At 48.5% G+C, this 19,993-nt stretch overlaps 1 protein-coding gene across 2 annotated transcripts; it reads left to right on the plus strand.

Annotated features, from left to right (window-relative positions):
* Window positions 1-2,798: 2,798 nt before the first annotated feature.
* On the plus strand, window positions 2,799-15,299 carry GMPPA (GDP-mannose pyrophosphorylase A). 2 transcript variants are annotated; one of them, XM_035126724.3, is made up of 12 exons: window positions 2,799-3,076; window positions 3,845-3,942; window positions 4,802-4,905; window positions 5,600-5,792; window positions 6,164-6,223; window positions 6,554-6,684; window positions 7,235-7,369; window positions 8,200-8,297; window positions 10,188-10,234; window positions 10,423-10,515; window positions 12,741-12,909; window positions 13,069-15,299. In XM_035126724.3, the coding sequence occupies exons 1-12, from the start codon at window positions 3,037-3,039 to the stop codon at window positions 13,167-13,169; spliced, it is 1,269 nt and encodes a 422-aa protein (XP_034982615.1). In that variant the 5' UTR covers window positions 2,799-3,036; the 3' UTR covers window positions 13,170-15,299. The 2 variants fall into 2 exon arrangements, with proteins under 2 accessions (XP_034982615.1, XP_088509108.1); XM_088652982.1 differs by lacking the exon at window positions 2,799-3,076 and adding an exon at window positions 4,513-4,589 and having other exon boundaries at window positions 3,846-3,942.
* The last annotated feature ends 4,694 nt before the right edge of the window (window positions 15,300-19,993 follow it).

The following is a 19,993-nucleotide window of genomic DNA, read 5'->3' on the forward strand; positions in this document are numbered from 1 at the left end:
ATTTGTTTGTTGCAAAGGTGGGGTGCGGGAAGTTTCTAGTTTTTCTTTCTCAGATATTAGCAGTTTCTTCTAAAACCTATGCCAACAAGAGGGTTCTGTTGGTTCAGAGAATATGGGCTCATCCAAACTTTCGTCTGTGCCACGTTATCTAGGCACTGGTTCGTAATTTCTAGGTCTGGGTCTCAATGGGGTTGTTTTTTTTGTCCTACCACTTTCCCCAGGAAAACCCAGTTAACTGCAATCCATGCAGTTTGCTCCCAATTCAGTGGTAAACAAAGGGTTTTCTTAGGGAAAGCGGCCAGACAAAAAAAAAACCCTGCTCCGACACAGGCCTAGAAATCACAGGCCTATGCCTTGAAAGTATGGCACAAATGGAAGTGCGGATGATTCCTAGGATTGCTGCAGACTAGGAGGCCCCGTGAGTAAAGCTGGTCCCCCAATGGGTCCTGCTAAAAAAAGAAATAATAATCTTATCCCACAAAGTCCTTCCTCTCTCCCAGGACCATGTAATCACGCAGCTTCAGGTACAAAAGACTATTTGTGTTCCTGCTCCATATTTGTATCAGGATGGTACTCGGATGGCATCCAGCAGTCTTTTCAACCTTTCCCTGCAGAGAACATTAGCTCAGGCGTCTTCATTCTGGGTACCTGGCTGCACTGAACACAGTTCGGTCTCTCTGTCACGGTCCGGTTTACAGGCAAAGTCCAAGCTGAGGACATTAGGACTGGGGGCAAGATGGCAGGTTGGGAGCAGGAACAGGAGTCCAGAAGCCAGGAAGCCAAGAGTCCGATGGCTGGAAGTCAAGAAGCCAAGGGTCCAAGGGTCAGGAAGCAAGGAGTCAAGATGCCCAAGGCAGGAAGTGTGTTGCTGTGGCAAAGAACCAAAGGGAAATGCTGACCTTATATCCCTTCCTGGCTCTTGCCACCAGGTGCTGTGAGTTACCAATCGGCCTCACCTCTTCAGAACAAATTTAAGAAAGCCCCAGTCCTGCGGAGCCCTACCAGTCACAGGGTCTGGCTCCTGCACGCACTCCTGACAGTCCCACATTGTGCTTCCTGAAATGTAGTTCTTCTCAGTAAGATCTGGAATCAGGACTTTGCCCTTATTCCCTTGGCAACACTGCCTCCTGCAGGCACTAAAGGGCACTGCGGGACCCCTTTCCCCTGCTGCACAAGCAAGCTGTTCTGGAGTTATAAATAGTCCTTTCTGACCATATCAGGGATTGTTTGGGCTGCACAGCTGCTCATCTTATTCACATGACAACACAGAACGCTGTATGTCTCTCTCACACAAATGATACCATGCAGGCGCCTTCTGCCACACCCATATAATGTGTGTTTGTTTTCATACACAGTCTCCTTGCCACATTCAAGGAGTTTGCCTGGCAGGGCTCAACACTAAAGCATGTACTAAGGTAAAGGTAAAGGGACGCCTGACCATTAGGTCCAGTTGTGACCGACTCTGGGGTTGCGGCGCTCATCTCGCGTTATTGGCCGAGGGAGCCGACGTACAGCTTCCAGGTCATGTGGCCAGCATGACAAAGCCGCTTCTGGCGAACCAGAGCAGCACACGGAAACGCTGTTTACCTTCCCACTGTAGCAGTACCTATTTATCTACTTGCACTTTGACGTGCTTTTGAACTGCTAGGTTGGCAGGAGCAGGGACCAAGCAATGGGAGCTCACCCTGTCTCAGGGATTCGAACCACCGACCTTCTGATCGGCAAGCTCTAGGCTCTGTAGTTTAACCGACAGCGCCACCTGCGTCCCATCAAAAAGCATGTACTAACTAGGGAATAGTAATGAAGAGTGCTTCTAGGTATGTGCAGAGTGCTTTCTACAAATGAGCAACTTGTAGTGGATCACAGTCTAGCAAGTGTATGGTAAATTTTGAAGTGCAGCAGCTCATCACAACAGCCCCCATAGCAAGACATCCCAGGAAGTGTCAAAAAATGCCGGAAAAATGTGTTGATCTTGATGGGTTATTGTAACACAAACAAACACTAATATAGAACATAATGCTAAAAGTTATTAGGATTAGGATGCAATTCTATGCAGTGTTTCCTGGGACTAAACTCCATTGGATTCAGTAGTGCTTGCTTGTAACTGCACAGGTTCAGCTTGCAAAACAACAGAAAGCTTTAAGATCCTAAATCAGCAGCCCTTCTTTTAATTAGAAGTGCAAATCATCCTGCAAATAAGTTAGAAGCCACACTCACCTGCCCCACACCCATCGTGTATGCCAGACCTGGCTTAAAATGTGCTTGTACACATTTTAAGGCTCGAATTTACACAAGCTCTAAGAGGGTTGGCTGCCATTAGAGCTCCCAAGTGGAGCCGCTCTCTTCCGAAAAGGGGTTTCTGCAGGTTCTGCCGATTGGAGGCTAATCCCTACACTACATTAATGGTGAGGGCTGACTGCACTTACTTAAATGTAGAGAGGAAGCTGTCTGCACATGCTCAGTATTCTCTCTAGAATCACTTCGCACGGTTCAAGTCTGCAACCTGAGAACTGATTCTTGGTTCCGCCCTCGAAGTGCCATCCCTTTTAGCCTGGGCAGGCAGAGCAGCTCTTCCTGCCCTGTTTTGCAAAAAAAAAATAGGCTTGGGGCAGGCTGGCGCAAAGTGAAGCAGCGTAAGAGCCCTGCTGGAGCAGGCCAGTGGCCCATCGAAAACAGGACTGGTCTTCTTGGGGCAGCGAGGAAGGGACCAAAACCTCCCCACGGCTTGCAACTTCCTTCCCACCCCAAACTCCCCAGCCTTCCCGGACAGCGAAAACAGCCAATCCGGGAGGATCCGCGTCAGCGCGGCCGGCCGGCTTCTCCCGCGGCGACGCGCCGACTGGATCGCTCAAGGCCCGCCCTGCGCGAGGCGGCGGCAGACCCGGCCAGCGGTGACGTGGCATTCTCACGTGCTCGGAAGCAAAACTCGGCGAGGAGGGGGCGCAGGAGCGGTGCTGTGCACGGTTGCCTCTCTCGTCGCCATCCCTCGCGGGACGCCCTGCCTTCCTGTCTGCGCGCCCCTAGACGAAGAGGGAGATGCTGAAAGCCGTGGTCCTCATCGGCGGCCCCCAAAAAGGTGAGGGTCGCCAGCAACCCTAAAGCGGCCGCCCGGTCCACCTGCCCATCAGAGCAAACCCGCCGCTTTCGCTCGCCCCATCTGCGGCGCCCAAGGCTTGTGGGGTCAGACGGAGGGGCGTGGCCTGAGCCTTTGTCTCGAGGGGCGGGGGAGCTGATTCTAAGGTCAGGGAGAGGAGAAGTGGGGCGGGGGGGGGGTGTAGGCAGGCTTTCCTCCTGGAAGCCGGTTCCCCACATGCTGTGGGTGTGCGAGAGGGAGTTGACTGTGTCGTCAGGCCTGGGAGACCTGCTTTCGATTTTCCATGAAGCTCACTGGGTGACCTTGGTCCAGTCACTTTCTAACCTACCCCACAGGGTTGTTGTGAGGATAAAATGGAGAGGGAGAGAACCATGTATGCCGCCTTGATTTCCCTGGAGGAAAGGTGGGAAAGTAACACACCCTGTGTGTGTTCAGAAGCGTGCTTGTTCCTTATCCCTTCCTGTATGTGAAGGGTGAATTCTGCCCTGCTCTCCCATGAATATGCCTTCTCTGCCCCTCCTCCCGCCCACCTGGTGTCGCTCCCATTCCTCAGCCTTGGCTTCAATCATCTGCTCTTCAGGAGCCTCAGAGTGACATCGGCTTCCCTTGCTTCTCTTCTGGTGGCAGCCATTCCTCTCAAGGCAGCCCACGATTAAATAATTTAATCGTGACGATTTGTGTGTCTCCTGTCCCGTTTGTGAATTTGGTGAGTGACAGCCTACAATTCTGTGATAACCTTTTCCCTTGCAGGGACCCGCTTCCGGCCATTGTCCTTTGAGGTGCCCAAGCCCTTGTTCCCTGTGGCAGGAGTGCCTATGATACAGCACCACATTGAGGCATGCACTAAGGTATGGAAGGGGAATTAAGCTGACACCATGAGGGGAGGAGGGGAGTTCATAAAAACACCAGAGGAGCCTGCTGGATCAGGCCAGTGGCCCATCTGGGCCTCTGTCCTCTTCTCCCAGTGGCTGACCAGATGCCTGTGAGAAGCTTGCAAGATGGACACGAGCACAGCAGCACTCTGCCCACCTGTGGTTCTCAGCAACTGGTATTCAGAGGCATAAATGTCTCTTGACAGGAGAGGCAGAACACAGCCATTGTGGTTGGGAGTCCTTGATGTCTCTTCCATGAATTTGACTAATCCTGCCTTATGGTTGGTGGCTATTACTCCTTCCTGTGGGAGCGAGCACCATTGTTTAACTTTGTGATGCATGAAGAAGGTCTTTTGTCTCTCTTGAATCTTCCAACATTCAGCTTCATCGGATGTCTACAAGTTTTAGTGTTAAGATATGTTATAAAATGTTTCTCTGTCCACTTTCTCCATGTCATGCAAAATTTTCCAAACTTACTACGATTCACCTCTTACTCGCCTTTTCTCTTTAAAAAAAAGTCTGTAATGCTACAACCTTTCTTCATAGGGGAGTTGTTCCACCCCCTTGGTAATCTGGGTCGTCCTTTCCTGAACCTTTTCCCACTTTAAAATATTGCTTTTGAGGTGAGCTGACCAGAACTGTACACAGCATTCCAACTGTGCTTGCACCAATAGATTTGTATAGTGGCATTGTGAAACTGGCAGTGTTATTTTCAGTCCAGCGTGTTGCCTTGGGACGTGCCATAAATTGAGCAAGTAAGAAGATTTTAGCTCTCCTGCTCCTGGCTTCATATGCCAACCAGTGGTTACTCCATCTTCCTTTCCTTTCTCTGCAGGTGCCCAACATGAAGGAGATTCTCCTGATTGGGTTCTATCAGCCCAATGAGGCCCTCAGTCGATTCCTGGTGTCAGCCCAGCAAGAGTTCAAAATACCCATCAGGTGGGTGGTCACAGTGCTGGCTCAACCGCTGGACATAATGAGGCGGCCACTTCAGGCAGCTGATGTTGGGTTGCATGAAAGGGCAGCAGATTGTTTGGGTATTTAAATGCATTGATTATTATTTTCATAATAAATGCAGTGGTGGGGAGGCTTTTGCTGAGGAAGGGTGGTGCTTGTGGGGGTTTTCTGCCTCAGGTACCAAAATTTGTCATCCTTGGATGCTCTGCAGCAGGACTGAGGAAGAGGAAGTGAGGTAGAGCCATTCAGCCCTCCGTCTTAGACAGCAAAATGCCCTGGGCTGGTCCTGGGTGGTCACTCAGCACTGCTAAAAAGAGAGGACGGGGCTCCATCTTTACAATCTGCCATTCAGGTCCTAATTCTGCACAGCCTTTGGAAAAGGGTGTGTGTGTGACTCTGGTAGAGCATCTGCTTTGCATGCAGAAGATCCCAGGTTCAATCTCTGGTATCTCTAGATAGGGCTAGGAGAAACTCTTGTCTGAAACCCTGGGCACTTGCTGCCAGCCAGTGTAGGCAGTATTATGATCAATGGACTAATGGTCTAACTGCCTAGGCCAACTTCCTGGGTCCCTATGCACCTGTTGAAACAGCCAGGCACATTTGACCTAGTAGACCTTGGCACAAGCAATTCCTCCCCCTGCAGTGAAGGGCCTTAACAGCCTCCCGTTTTGTGTAGGTATCTGCAGGAATATGCTGCGCTTGGCACAGGTGGCGGCATCTACCACTTCCGGGACCAGATCCTCTTGGGTAACCCTGAAGCCTTCTTTGTGCTGAACGCTGATGTCTGCTCCGAATTCCCTCTGGGCGAGATGCTCAGCTTCCACCGGCAACTTGGCAATCCGGACAGCTTCCTCATGCTGGGCACCACGGTAATGGCACAGCCCTGGCCTCTCATGCTGACAGCACTGTGGGCTTGAAAGGAGGCCGCTGCTTGGCACAGGATTGTGGGACCTTTGGCTCTCTTGCTCCTTGCCGGGCTACCACTCCTATCATCCCTGACCGCACTGATTTTGCTGGTGGGAGCTGAAGTTTGGTCGCTGATGGAGAGGTCCCCCCCTCCCTGGCTTTGGGAATACAGTTCAAGGGCTAGCTGCAGGTTCCTGGCCTTTGTGGGGCAAAATGGTTGCCTTCCTAGGATCCCAGTCTCAGTGTTCCTGGCAACCCCTTCCTGCAAATTTTTCTCTAATCCTTCTCACCCCCTGGAAATGCTCCTGTGACTATTTTTCTATTTTGTCCCTAGGCCAACAGAAAGCAGTCTCTGAACTATGGCTGCATTGTGGCGAACACTGAGACGCATGAGGTATGTGGAGGACTGGAGGGAAGACTGGGCAGCAGGCATGCCCCAGTAGAGAGCTGCTCCACCTGGGATGAGGGACCTGTGCCTTCCAGAGGCTGTCGGACTACAGCTCCCATCAGCCTTGAGTGTTGGCCATGCTGGCTGAGGCTGATGGGAGTTGGAGAGACAAAATTGTCCACAGTCTCCCCTGTTCCTGTACCCCGTCCAGCACAACCTTTACTGCCTGCTGCTCTCTGGAGCCTGGCTCAAGCAGAGCAATCCCCAGCACTGGATGGTGCAATTCCCAAGACCCTTCCTTCTCTGCCCCACCTACATGTCTCCTTCCTTCTCCAGGTCCTGCACTACGTGGAGAAGCCCAGCACTTTTGTCAGCGAGCTTATCAACTGTGGCATCTACTTGTTCACGCCGGCCATCTTCCATCACATTGGCACGGTCTTCCAACGGAACCAGCAGGAGCTGCTTCAGTGAGTGTCTTTCTTAGCTGTTCCTTCCTGCTTTCTGGCAGCAACATCTGGTCACTTATCATCTCTCTCTCTCTCTCTCTGTTTCTCTTCCCTCTCTCTGTGTCTCTTCCATCTCCTCCTCGTGCCACCCCTTGCCCACATTTAGGGGTGCATGCCTTGGGTAAGTGTCCATCTCCTCCTTCCTCCTGCATTCCTCGTCTCCCAAGTGCTATTGTGCTTCTCTGCTCCATGGGACTTGGGCACTTAGGCTTAGAACTGGCTTTTTGGCTTCCCAGGGATGGGCAAACCTCTGTGGCCCTCAGGATGTTGTTGGACTCCAATTCCCAACAGGTCCAACCAGCAGGGCCAAGGGTCAGAGATGATGGGAGTTGTAGTCCAGCCACCTCCAGAGTGCTTCAGGTTCCTTATCCTCAGTAGAAGAAGGATCTGCTGTTGCTGTACTTGAGCGATTGTTTCCCCTGACCTAGAGAAATGCCTTTTCTTGCTGGCCACGCATCATCTTTCCAGTGAGTCATGTGCCCCCTAACATTTGTATGCCTCGTTCACACAGAGAGGAGAGCACCAATGGCTGGCAACGAGCTGAAGCCATCAGGCTGGAGCAGGATGTCTTCACAGCCCTTGCTGGGCAGGGACGGCTCTTTGCCTACAAGACGGAGGGGTTCTGGAGCCAGATCAAATCCGCTGGGTAAGGGGAAGTAGAGAGAGGTACAAGCCTGGGAGGTGGTTGTAAGTCTGCCTGTGAATTAGCCAAACATTGAATCAATTTTTCTCTCTGTGGATCTGAGCTTTTCTTACCTTTAGCAGATACCTGCATGCTTTTTTGGAGGTGGCGACAATGCAAAAGCCAGAGAGAAACTCCTGAGAGTTATTTCTTATGTTGGGAAATGGATGGGTTGGGCGGGGGTTGACCATGAACCCTGATCGCAGCCTTTCGTTCTTCCTCCATGACTGTTGTTCTGTAGTCACTAGCCCAGGGATGAGGAATTTATGGCCTTCCAGAGGTTGCTGGATTCCAGCTCCCATCATCCCTGAGCATTGGCCATGCTGGCTGAGGCTGATGGGAGTTTGAATCAAACAACATTGGGGCAGGGACACAAGCAGTGGGGGGTGGGGTGGGGAGATCCAAACTAATAAATATGTGGATCCCTGAAGCAGAACAAGTGCAATTCTAATTCCCCACAATTTAGCTTTTGATCTTAGAATTTGTGTTTCTGTCACATGGGTGCCCAGAGTCCAATTTTTCAAAAGAAAGGCAAGAAAATTTGAACTCCCTGGGAAGGTGCAGAATTGTGTTTACAGGAGATGCTGCCAGTTGAATGAGGCGGGATAAAAATGTCTTGTGCTCCATTCCAGGAAGAAAGGATTCTTCTTCTTTTGATCATAGGCTTTGGGTTTTTTTTGGTGAGGCACTCAGTCATTTTCCTTTGTCCTCAAGAGGACAAAGGCATTCACGGGCTTGATGCTACATTTGCAGGCAGGTGCCAGGTGTAATTTCTGGCTTGTTCTCTTTGCCAGGTCTGCAATCTATGCCAGTCGCCTGTATCTGAGCTGCTACAGCCAGTGCCACCCAGAAAGACTTGCCCAGAACCAACCTGGTGGACCCACCATCCGAGGTACTGGCTCCCTCTTTCCCCATATGGGAAACCAAAACCACGAATGCATGATGTTGGCAGGTTGAGATAATTCTGCTTTTGTTCCACAACATAAAGGGGCTGTCGCATCTGAAAACAGGTTTGCTGGGTGGAGGCCATATTGGTGGTTCAGTTTCCAAGGGCCTTGGGTCATGCCTGCACGTCGCTGGACTCTAGCTACCATCAGCCACAGCCAGCATGGCTAATGGTCAGAAATTATGGAAGTTGTAGTCCAGCAAGCTTCTAGATGGCACCAGGTTCAGGAAGGCTGCTCCAAAGTGTGCGATGTGCCTCCTTTCAGTGTTTATCCTTTTTGCATTGCTTTTGAAAAGGTTTACTAAATTGGGAATGTTTGCCTGTTTTCTGTGTATTTCATGCAACCGTCTTCAGCCATCATCTTCTGGTGGCTGACTTGGAGCTCTTAGACCTGGTTTCAGAGCCTGCCAGAATTATACTTGATAAAACAACATCACATCGTTCACATCGAAGGCTGTGACAAATACAAAGAACAGCAAATCAGTGCAATAATATGAAGCTAAAATTCCAAATCCTGCATCAATACATAAATAAATAAATAAATAAATAGGGAGAGTCAAATAAAGGACTCCTCCAATGACTCACTCACCCCTCGTTGGGTTAGACCCATCTAAAAAAAATGCTATGTAGAACCACATCTCTAATTTTATGTTGTTGTTTTTGTGCTGAATGTGCTCTGTGTGTGGTTATTTTATTGTTCCTATGGTTATATGTTATGATAAGTCAGTAAAAAATTGTAAGAAAAGAGGAGATTGCAAGGGTACAAAGGAAGGGGCTTGAAGGGGAGTCTCCTTCTTTGGAGGTCTTTAAGCAGTGGCTTGACAGGCATATGTCAAGAATGCTTTGATGGTGTTTCCTGCTTGGCAGGGGGTTGGACTGGATGGCCCTTGTGGTCTCTTCCAACTCTATGATTCTATGAATACAAATTAAACATCTGTATCTCCACATCACTTTTATCTATCTTGCTCCTTTGTGCTTTACATTAGCATTATTAGAAAACCATCAGTTTTAGCAAGAGCACTCCTTCTCTCCCCATAATTGTGCTTGGTGAGAGCCTTTCGTTTTCAAGCTGCCAGCTTGCAGACTTAACATATAGAATAAGAGAACAAGAAGAACATAAATTTACAGAAGATTGGAAAACGTTCATTGAATATACAGGGGAAATTGTGTACACTTGAAAACGTGGGCAGCATTAAAATAAATTCAACTGTGTAAATAAGTTTTGTTGGATGTAATAATGGAATACTGAATGGTTTAGTTTTTGTAAAATATGCAGGGATTTATTATATGCAAAATGAAACTTGGAAAGAGAAGAAGGGAAGTCATTGATATTTTAAGGATGTTTAAATGAGTATTCTAAATTGTAAAACAGATCATTATATACAGTGGTACCTCGGTTTACAAACACAATGGGTTCCGGAAGTCTGTACTTAACCTGAAGTGAACTTTCCCATTGAAAGTAATGGAAAGTGGATTAATCTGTTCCAGACAGGTCTGCAGAGTACTTAAACTGAAAATACTCAAACCGAGGCGTACTTAAACCGAGGTATGACTGTATATTATATGCTCTCTTTAGTTTGTCCCAAGCTACTATGGCAAGGCAGTCACCTGTCTTTGAAAGGAGTCTCTACCAATCTAGGCTGCAGTGTGTGTTAGGGTTATTTGCTTTACCGAGTCTGATGTGCATAGAGGTATTCAGCATTGCTGCTGGAAAACCCGCATTGTTGTAGAAAAGCAGAATCTCTGCAGTGATGCTTTCAGAGGGGTGGCAATGAATCTTCTCCATTGTGGAGTGAGGAGAAGAACTAACTCTGTTGCTGCTTCTTTTCTATGCAGGGAATGTTTATATCCATCCTGCAGCCTCGGTGGATGCCAGCGCTGTGGTAAGTGTAATGGGCATAGTGTACTCTGTGCCTGGCTCTAGCATGAGTGGGGTAGATTTTAAGGAGCTGTGCACTTTTGGTTTAATCTCTGGGCCCCTGAACATACCCTGGACATAAGAGAGCATACAGATGAAGGGAGCTATTGGCATGCGCTGGGCCACTGACCACCCTGTGCCTTTTCCCTGTAGCTAGGTCCCAATGTGTCCATCGGGAAGGGGGTGACGATTGGCGCTGGCGTGCGTGTGCGTGAGTCCATTATTCTGCATGGGGCTTCTCTCCAGGTAGGTATTGCTCCCAAGATCCAATGGGTCAAGTTCTAATGTCTTGCATCACCTTAGGGGACTACTCAGACGATTGTTCTTAGTATAACAAATGTGTGGTTTTATTGCTCATTTGTTGCTTGGGATCGAGACACCTTTTCCACAAAGCAGAATTCAAACAGTGGTGTTTCATCACAGGGGGGGGAAATGACTTCCTTTCTGCTCCAGCTGGTGCTGCCTGTTGCAGCCATGACTGTGGCTGTATGACTTGCAGCCCACCCGCTGGATGTTGTCTGTGGCATCACTTTGATAGGGCTTCCTCCCCATTGTCCAGTTGTGCCATTTTGATTTGATTCCTCCCTCCCCGATTTTACAGACCCATCACTACATTTAGGAGTGTGCATGAAACCATTTAAAATGCCTGTTTAAAAGTGACAGCCAGCAACAAGGTTCCTGCAGCGATGCCTGGCAATTTTAGGAATGTTTTTATCATTTTCTCCCCACCCCTCTGCAAACTGCACTTTTTACTTAATTATTTTGGCACTGCGTGTAGGCTCAGCCCACCATCACCCATGTTTTACACAGTGGTAGGCGCATTGTACTACTGCTGCCGGATTGGGGTTGGCACTTTGTAGCTCTAATCCAGGGATGGGGAATCTGTGGCCATCAGATGTTTTCAGGAACCCCATCAGCCACAGCCAGCATGGCCCAGTGGTCAGGGGTGGCTGGAGTCATCATCAGAGAACACCTGGAGGGCCTCAGAAGTCACATCTCTGATCAGAGGCAGGAGGCTGTTTTTGGCTTAGGTCAGCTCTTGCTTTGCTTCTCATTGTTTTGCTAATGCCCTGCAGGTGGCACTAGTGCACTGCAAAGTTTGGTATTCCCCCACTTAAGGAGGTAATTTCATTTATGTATTATCAACCAAGACATACAAATGCAGCTGAAGCTGTGGATTCATGAGAACTGTAAAATATTTGTAAATCTGTGATACTGCATCATTTATAATTTTTTTTAATGGGCCTATTAAGAATTTAGGAGGGAAAAATTATTGATGCCGTCCATCTTCCCCCTTTATTTTCTTGGTATGTCCCAGCTCTAAAAGCACCCAGCATCATGAGGGCTGGCGAAGTCCTGACTGAAATTCTGAAGAGGGGTTGCTAGTCAGACAATAGCTGGATCAGTGGCCTGATGTGGTAGAAGGCAGCTTCCTCCATACACTTTCCATTAAATGTGTAGTGCAATCCTAAGCATGAAATATGAGAAGTTAAGTGTGTATTTGCATTTATCATGTGCTTAAAAAAAGTGAAAATATCTATGGGAAAGGGGTGTAATAATGGTTATTGGTATTGTGGCAGGCAGGAAAGTGGAGTTCATCTCTTTCCCCCATGCTGTGACCGTGATGAAAAAACCCACTCTTCCACAGCTGCTCTTTGCACTGGGAGGGAAAGCTGGGCAGTTTGGGAGGTGCCATTTCCATCACGACCACAGCAGGGGATGGAGAAGGTCAAACTCCCTCTGTCTCGATAAACTATGTTTTTAAAAAGTGCACATTAAATGCAGAGATGCATTTAACACCGCTTCTAATTTGGCCCTGTGCTTCAGAGGGCAGTTTTGATATTTTTATGGTGCGGCTTTTAAAACGCTGAAAGTGCTCCTCCACACATGCCTCCAGTAATCCTTGTTTAACAGCTCTACAAAGTTCCTGAATAAATAGAGGAGTTGTTTGTTCCTGTAGAAAATCAATTGAGCCAGTAGTTGGGGTGGTTAAAAGTGGGAAAGAATGTTTGATGTGTGTCTGGGAAAAGCTACACTTTAGATTTCCCCACAGTGATCTCCACATTCCTTTTAAGTGTTTTGTATAAGCAACATTTACGTCCTGGACTGTCTGAAGGATTAACACCAGTCTTAGTAGCTTCCATGGCAAGATTGCTGAATCCCAGGGTGATGCCACCTGCAACATACCAGGAATGCAGGAACTGTATTAGAGCAGTTGGCTTCTCCTTTAAGTAGGAAATGGTGGGGGAGAAGAAGAAAAAGCCAGAATTGCACAGGCTCCTTTGTCCTCTCACTTAAAGGAGAAGGTCCTGCCCTCCTTCATCTGACACCACGAGTGGGTGTGGTTTGGGGGACAATGGCCTTGTGGCCCAAATGGGAACCCTTGGCAGGCCAGGATTGGCCCAAGGGCTGGTGGTTCCCCACCCCAATGTTAGTGCCTCAGCTCTTTCTTTCCTGTCCCCTTTTCCCAGGACCATACATGTGTGCTGAACAGCATTGTGGGCTGGGATAGCACCATTGGACGCTGGGCTCGCGTAGAGGGTACTCCCAGTGACCCCAACCCTAACGATCCCTACGCAAAGATCGACAGTGAGACTCTCTTTCGGGATGGCCGCCTCACCCCATCCATCACCATTCTGGGTAAGCATCTGCCCACTTTACTCTCCTTTCCCTTGCACCCCACCCCCCAAATAAAAATAAAAGAATATTCTGCAATATTCTCCTCCTCTTTTTGTGTGGCTACATTTCCCCTCTCATCTACCCACTTGCTGATGCCTCTTGCTGCTCCCTCCTCGACAGGCTGCAATGTGACCATCCCTGCCGAAGTGGTCATCCTCAACTCCATCGTTCTGCCCCACAAGGAACTGAGCCGCAGCTTCAAGAATCAAATCATTCTCTGAAGGGGGTGGGCAGGAGGGGAACCTCCAGCTGTCCCCAGGCGGCGGAACAGAGCACAGCCTCGGACAACGCTGCCCCCACCCTCAAGCCATGGCCTCTCTTTGGACCTAGCATGGATCACCACAGACTTCCCTCCAGGTCTGTTCATGGACACGGCAGGATGGGGGATGCGATGCGAGCTTCCCTCTTGGGCTGCTGGTATGTCAGGTGGCTTGCCTGGTCCTTCAGCTGCTGCAGAACCTTTCCTGGAAGCAGGAGGCCGACCCATCCCGAGGCCGCAGTGCTGCCTTACTACCAGCCAAAGGCACTTGGGAAGGAAAGGATGTGTGGAAACACTGGGGAGCCTTTATTAAACCTGAGGGCCACATTCTCTCATGCGCAGTCTTACGGAGGCCATATGCCAATGAGTGGGGTGCTAGAGCCCAAAGTGGGTGGGGCAACAGAATCTTGCCTTTATCAAGGCAAGGAAGAGGCAACATCGCAGTCAAAAGACCTATTCCAGCCAGGCAAATGTGCTGGTGGGGAGGGCAGAGCAGGGCTGGTGTGCTGTGGGAAGAGTCCCAAGGGGATGGCTCAAGAGACCTGGAGGGTTCCCCACCCCTGGCCTAGGCCATTGAAGGACCCAGGGGTACATCTGCATGCCATTTGGGTCTTGGGTGCATTCGTCCAGCACCCCACTTTTCCACTAGCTGCAGTGCATTCTTCCTGGTTCCCCATAGTATGGCAGTGTGTGTGTGTGTGTGTGTGTGTGTGTGTGTGTGATTTTCCTGCTTGTGCACAAAGGCACCAAACTGGGATTGTGGGGATCTGCCACGGAGACATGCTCTAATCTCTTTGCCAAGCAGCTGCCCCATAGTATGTGCACACAGCCTTGTGTTTCTTCCAGAAACTGGATGGTGGAGCCTAGAAGCAATTTGAGTGGGCAGCAGCATTGGGGGGGGGGCAAACTTACTGCATAGCTTAACCTCCGCTGCAAACTGAAGCTTTGATTTTAAAGCTCCAAGACGAATGAGTAGATATTGGTTGAGGGATCAACTACAGCTTGTTAGAGTGAGTGCATGTTGAGGAAAGTGCTTGAGTCTGTTAGTTTTTAAGTTAACGGGAACAGCTTTCCACAAGGGCTGGAACAGGAGCCTGCATTGAGCAAGGAGCTCTGGAGATCAGATGCAACACTGCAACAGGGACTCTGGCACATGCAAGCTGCCACACTGCTGCTGCAGTTCATTTGCACTCAGGCTTTACCTTTCCATGTGCAAGGGCTGAGGTTGCAAGGAGAGAGGGGTTGTCCGTTGCAGAGGTGAGGAACTGGCAGCCCTCCGGGTGATGCTGGACTTGATCTCCCATCACCTCTGACCCTGGGTCATGCTGGCTAGGAGTAATGGGAGCTGGAATCCAACGACAGTTGGAGGGTCAAATGTTCCTCTATTGATACAAAGTGCCCTGATCTGATTAGGTTCCGCTAACCTGTTTTCCTTGCCTTAATAGCAGGATTCCAACTGGGGGCCTGGGTGTTGGGGGATGCACTAAGCTGCACCTAAGGGAGGTGAAAACCCTGCCCCTGGTATAATTCAGCACCAGAGAGGAGGGTTATGTGTTTACATTCTTGCTCTTTCTGAAGCACTTTGAGAACATGTTGGAACGTGGACGTATCAATGTAAACAGCTATGGAGGATGTTCAGTTTCCAAAGCAACTCACAGCAAGTTTCCTTTCCAAGGTCTAAAGACTGGCTAAGGTCTGCTGCCTCTCTGCCTTGGCAAGTTCAGGAATTAGGACCCTACAGTGAACTGGTAAAAGCATCAGAGGAAACAGCTGACCCAACTCCAGCAGGTAGTGGGGTAGGGGTGAGGGTTATTTGAAACAGGCTATATTGCCCCTCTGTGCTTGCATCCATCTTAACATTGCAAAGGATATATTCTGTGGCTGCAGATCCCTTTCTAATTTGTATTTCTCCTGCCCCCCCAATCAGATTGTGACCTGGGTAAAATTCATACTAATGAAGGCATTAGCAATTCAGCATTTTGTTGCTGTTCGGGGAGGGAGGCTGGCTGCATTGGTGTGCCTATTTTTCTGTTTGTTTTTTACTTGCAGCTTCTTTCATTTAAAAAACGAAATAAAGAGATATTTAAATATATATATTAATTATTCTTGAGCTGCAGCTTTCCGTGAAGTAGGATGGGTGGGTTGTGAGGATGAAGAAGAGGAGGAGGATTGTAAAATGCGTTGCATACTGCCAAGATTCAAAGTGCAGGTGTCGTTCAAAAACAACATCCTTGGCTGGGCTGAGGGACGGGTCCTGGCCCACCTTTCTCTGAGATGTGGCCTGCATGTCAGGAAGCTTGTTCTGTCCAGTGGAACCACACTGCCTTCTGTTTCTTGGTAATGCTAGAAAGAGATGGAAAGTTGGTTACCTTCATATATACATGCAGTAGATACTATTTCAGGAACAGAATCAGACATGCAAGAGAAATGCTAGCCTACCTTCCAGCTCCGAAAAAAATAAATTCTAGAGAGAGAATGTCAGTAAGTAAACGGAGTAAAGATTTGTGTAATTAGACCTTTTTATAACACAGGTTGTAAAGTCCCCAATCAAAGGCTCCTGCGAAAGGTTAAGTAGTCGTGGCATAAGCAGAGACATCCTTTTGTAGATTAGCAAGTGGCTGAGTGATAGGAAATAGCAGGTAGGCATAAATGGTCAATTTGCACAGTGGAAAGAGAGAAACCGCAGGGAGCCTCAAGGATCTATAATGGGGCCGGTGCTTTTTAACATATTCATTAATGAGTTGGAAAAAGGGATTGAACGGGGAAGCAGCAAAATTTGCAGATGATAAATTATTCAAGGTAGTTAAATCTAAAGCAGATTGTAAGGAGTTCCACGGGGATCTTATAGCAGTGGGAGAGTTGGGTAATGAAATGCAGTGTTGATAAGTGCAACAAAGTACATTTGGGAGAAAATAGCCTCAGCTTTACATACTTGACTCGCTAAGAGTACAGAATTCCATTTAAAGAAAACAGTCAAGCAGCCTGGCACTAGGCATGCCAACTGGCAAGTCTGTGGCTGGCTCCAGAAGGCAGCAAGAGGGGACATTTGCCAGGGCCCCAAGACCCAAGACAGGAGCCCACTGAGGAAGCTGGACAGACCCATCAAACAAAATCACTGCTCAGTTTTTGCTCTCCCAAAGGAGAGGGCAAGAAGGTGACAGAATGGACAACAGCAACTGCTGATCTCTTGGCTGGCTTTTCTGCCACCTGGTCATGATGAACAGGATCCACCCTGAGATGGACTGGGGAAGGGGGACAGCTCCCCCCCCCCGAATCCTAGAGCTGGCTAGCTCACTATTTTAACATTACATAGGTACAGAAAAAGGCAACCATGTGGGTCCTGTGTGAATTATGGAAGTCAAGATATATACCAGGGATAGCTAACCCATGACCTCCCCATCTCCTATCATTCCTGACTATTCGCCATAGTGGTTTGGGCTGAGGAAGGTTGTAGTCCAACAATGTCTGAGAGGGTCACAGCTTCCACAGCACAGATAATATGTGGCACAGAGGCCTGCTGTCTATCCGCCTCCCCTGCCATCCTGCCCCAATGCTGTGTTGACTTGACTAGAGCAGGCCTGTTCTGCTTGTGACCAACCACGACAAACTTAGCCCACCTGGCATTGTACTGTGGCACACTCAGAAATTTAAGGAGAGGCAGATGGCCATCTTTCAGGGTTGCTATAGTTCCAAGAATCGTGATCTGCTCAGAGGGTTGATCTAATCCCCCTTCCAACTTAAATGCTTTGATTCTGAATTCAGGTGCTCAACAACCAGCTTTGCTTTTGCAGACACAGGCAGGCAACCAAAACAGGAAGTGCCGTGAGCCTCTGGTAGATGTTTTTCAGTTTGGTGGGCCGCAAGTTGCACAGGACTGGACTAGTTTCAAAACTACGCCAAAGATTATGTGGCTTTGATTTCTGGCATGATTTCCAAAAATGCCTGCCTGCCACCGCTTTCCAGTAATGACTGTGCTTTGAGATGGGACCTGCCTGTGCCTGGGTGAGAGCTTCATCTTGTAAACTGCTCTGAACTTTATAATGAGAGGAACCGGGTGCAATTTTTAAAAATTCAGTAGTTAATCATGGTTGTGGGTAAGGTGGACTGGACTGTGGCTTTGAACTGCAGTCTTCAAATACATTTTGAACTTTGTGCTGCATTTACAGGCCCCCTTTTTGTGGGCTGTCAAGTTATTTGTGTGTGCGTATCTAGCAGTTCGAAAGCACGTCAAAGTGCAAGTAGATAAATAGGCACCGCTACAGCGGGAAGGTAAACGGCATTTCTGTGTGCTGCTCTGGTTCGCCAGAAGCGGCTTTGTCATGCTGGCCACATGAGCTGGAAGCTGTACTCCCTCAGCCGGCTCCCTCAGCCAATAACGCGAGATGAGCGCCGCAACCCCAGAGTTGGTCACGACTGGACCTAATGGTCAGGGGTCCCTTTACCTTTTTATCTGACCTTGTCAAGCTAGTATTATCAGTGTTTCTGTGCATATTCAGAGGCTAGAGTTGCACAAATTGTGTCTCATGACTTGTCATGCTTAAGTAAATCTAAATACAAAGCTGGAGGTAGGAGTCCCATAGCAAAGGGGATGTTTTTTCTATGTCAAATTCAAAGCAACTTAAATTCTGCCTCTTGGGAAGATAATGGTGAAAATTGCAAGATTTGGAAAGAGGATGGCTGTGTTGGGGAAGGATCAGGACTAATGGGCAAGACCAGAGTCTTCCAGTAAGGGGCACTATATGGATGAGTACAGAGGCATTGCTTGGGGAAGGTAGACAGGGTTCTTGATGGGGGTCTGAATGGAAGAGGAGCTGCAGTGCCCAGCAGGCCAAGCCATTTATTTCCTCCTTTGCTGAACGTAAAGATATTGGTTTTCCGCTTGTGCAAAGGGTGGAGCTGAGGGTGGGAGCAGTGGAGGAGAAATGCAGCCCGGAAATCACATTAGATGTGCAAGAATCCATTAGTCCAGCTCTGAGTCTGTGCCTGGCTCCTGGTACCATCGTCATGCTGGGAGCTGAGTGCCGTAACATGATTTGCTGGTGCGTGACTGAATTGCCTTGCTGTGGCCTGAGAAGCTGCTGGAGATGGTTTGCAGGCAGAAATTCAATAGGTGAAGCTTTCCTCATTGCTTCTTCTCTGTGCCAACAAAGATTGCGCTCTTGAATTCCTGTCTCTTGTGCAACTGTTAAAAGCACTGAGCGCGCTCGGTAAAAAGGCTGCAGGAGTCATGCTCAGAAAACTGCAATGACCGTTCATGTGAACTGGGTTTTGCTTGTGAATTTCTCTCTGCCACAAAATGGGAGAGTTGAATGGTGGACCTCACCAGTACCTTCCGATGGTATCAGTCTGACTCAGAGGAGTGCATAGACACGGTTTAAATACTTCTAGCAGAAAAGAGCAGGGTGGAAAAGGCATGATTGCATGGGTTTCTCAGGACTTGTTTCGCTTTATCCCATCAGAACTGGGGAGCTGGTGTTTCTTCATTTCATTCACTTTCCTCCAGCTTCAAGAGAAAGCAAGGAAGGGTATCATGCCACGCTTGCCAAACACACCAAGTTTCAAGAGCCACCCTAATTTTTTCAATTGTAAGTTTTAAAAGCTCTTTAATTATTGCCTCCTAAATTGTCATAACCCAGCCTGGGACTGGTGAAAGCTGGCCATATATATATATATATATATATATATATATATATATATATATATATATAATAAAATTATTTGTTAATGAAAAACAGATTTCCTCCCAACTTAGGCTTTAACAGATCCTTATGGGGTCTTATTCAATCAGTTAAAGCCTTCGCTGGCTGCTAGGCACCAATGCCATCACCTGAGTGGGCAACCTCAGGCGCAGGAGCCCAGTGCCTCCCTCCAGCCCTCTCAGTCTGGTGCTTAAAACTGTCTTCAGGCCACACTGTTCCCTGGACCTGCTTTGCATCCTGTGGGTTCTTTTTCCTGGCCCAACTCTGAGAATGCCTGGATGGAGGACAGAAAAGAGCACGTGAAGAGGAAACTAGCCTAGAGTGCAAAGGTAATGTTTAAATGTGTTGCTCCACCTGCTTTTTGCCTCTGGCCCTGCCCACCTTTGGCAAGTGGCCCTTGAACGATTTTCCAGGAAGGAATGCAGCCCTTAGGCTGGAAAAGGTCCTCCAAACATAAAGGGGTGTATGGGAACAAGAAGAAAGAAGGCCCTTCAGCCTAAGATGCTCCCCAACCTGTGAATCCTGATAAAATTATTGCTGCCCCTTCAACCCGCACCTTAATTTAAGCCTGATCTTGTTCCCAAATCACGTGCCCTTGCTCAAAGGGGTTGTTTTCATGACCTCTGGCAAAGAGCTCCAGGCAAAATTAGGTCTCAAGCAACACAAACCCCAATAGGATTTGCCTTTATGGTTAGCTTGTTCCTAGCTATCTCCTCCTTGCCCCCTTAGGCTCAGTGTTATCTGTGGGCTGGATTTGGGCTTGCAGGACTGCTACACACCAGCAGAGGGCGCTGCCACCATAGCAAGATTTTTCGCTGCCAATTTGCTAAACATTGGATTTCCTGTTGAGTATTGAATTTTACTTACACACTCACCTGGCACAACCGCCCTGCTTCTCTCTTGCTCACGCACAGAACACACCTGCAGACAACCTTGCTGCTTCTTGACCCTCCCCCTGGTCATCCTCTGTGTGACAATTGGCCACCACTGGAACATGCTGTCCAGAATGAGAGACAAGGACGCACATCCTTCCTCAGGGACATAGCTCCAAATCTCAATACAGATTAGTCACCTCTTAACACACTTT

Source organism: Zootoca vivipara, chromosome 1 (genome assembly GCF_965207765.1).
Source record: "Zootoca vivipara chromosome 1, rZooViv2.hap1.1, whole genome shotgun sequence".
In the NCBI taxonomy this organism is placed as follows: Eukaryota; Metazoa; Chordata; class Lepidosauria; order Squamata; family Lacertidae; genus Zootoca; species Zootoca vivipara.

Coding starts and splice junctions, on each gene's coding strand:
- GMPPA (XM_035126724.3), top strand. CDS start 3,037: ATGCTGAAAGCCGTGGTCCTCATCGGCGGCCCCCAAAAAG. Junction 7,370..8,199: donor AGCCAGATCAAATCCGCTGG/GTAAGGGGAAGT, acceptor TCTCTTTGCCAG/GTCTGCAATCTATGCCAGTC. Junction 10,235..10,422: donor CGGTGGATGCCAGCGCTGTG/GTAAGTGTAATG, acceptor TTTTCCCTGTAG/CTAGGTCCCAATGTGTCCAT.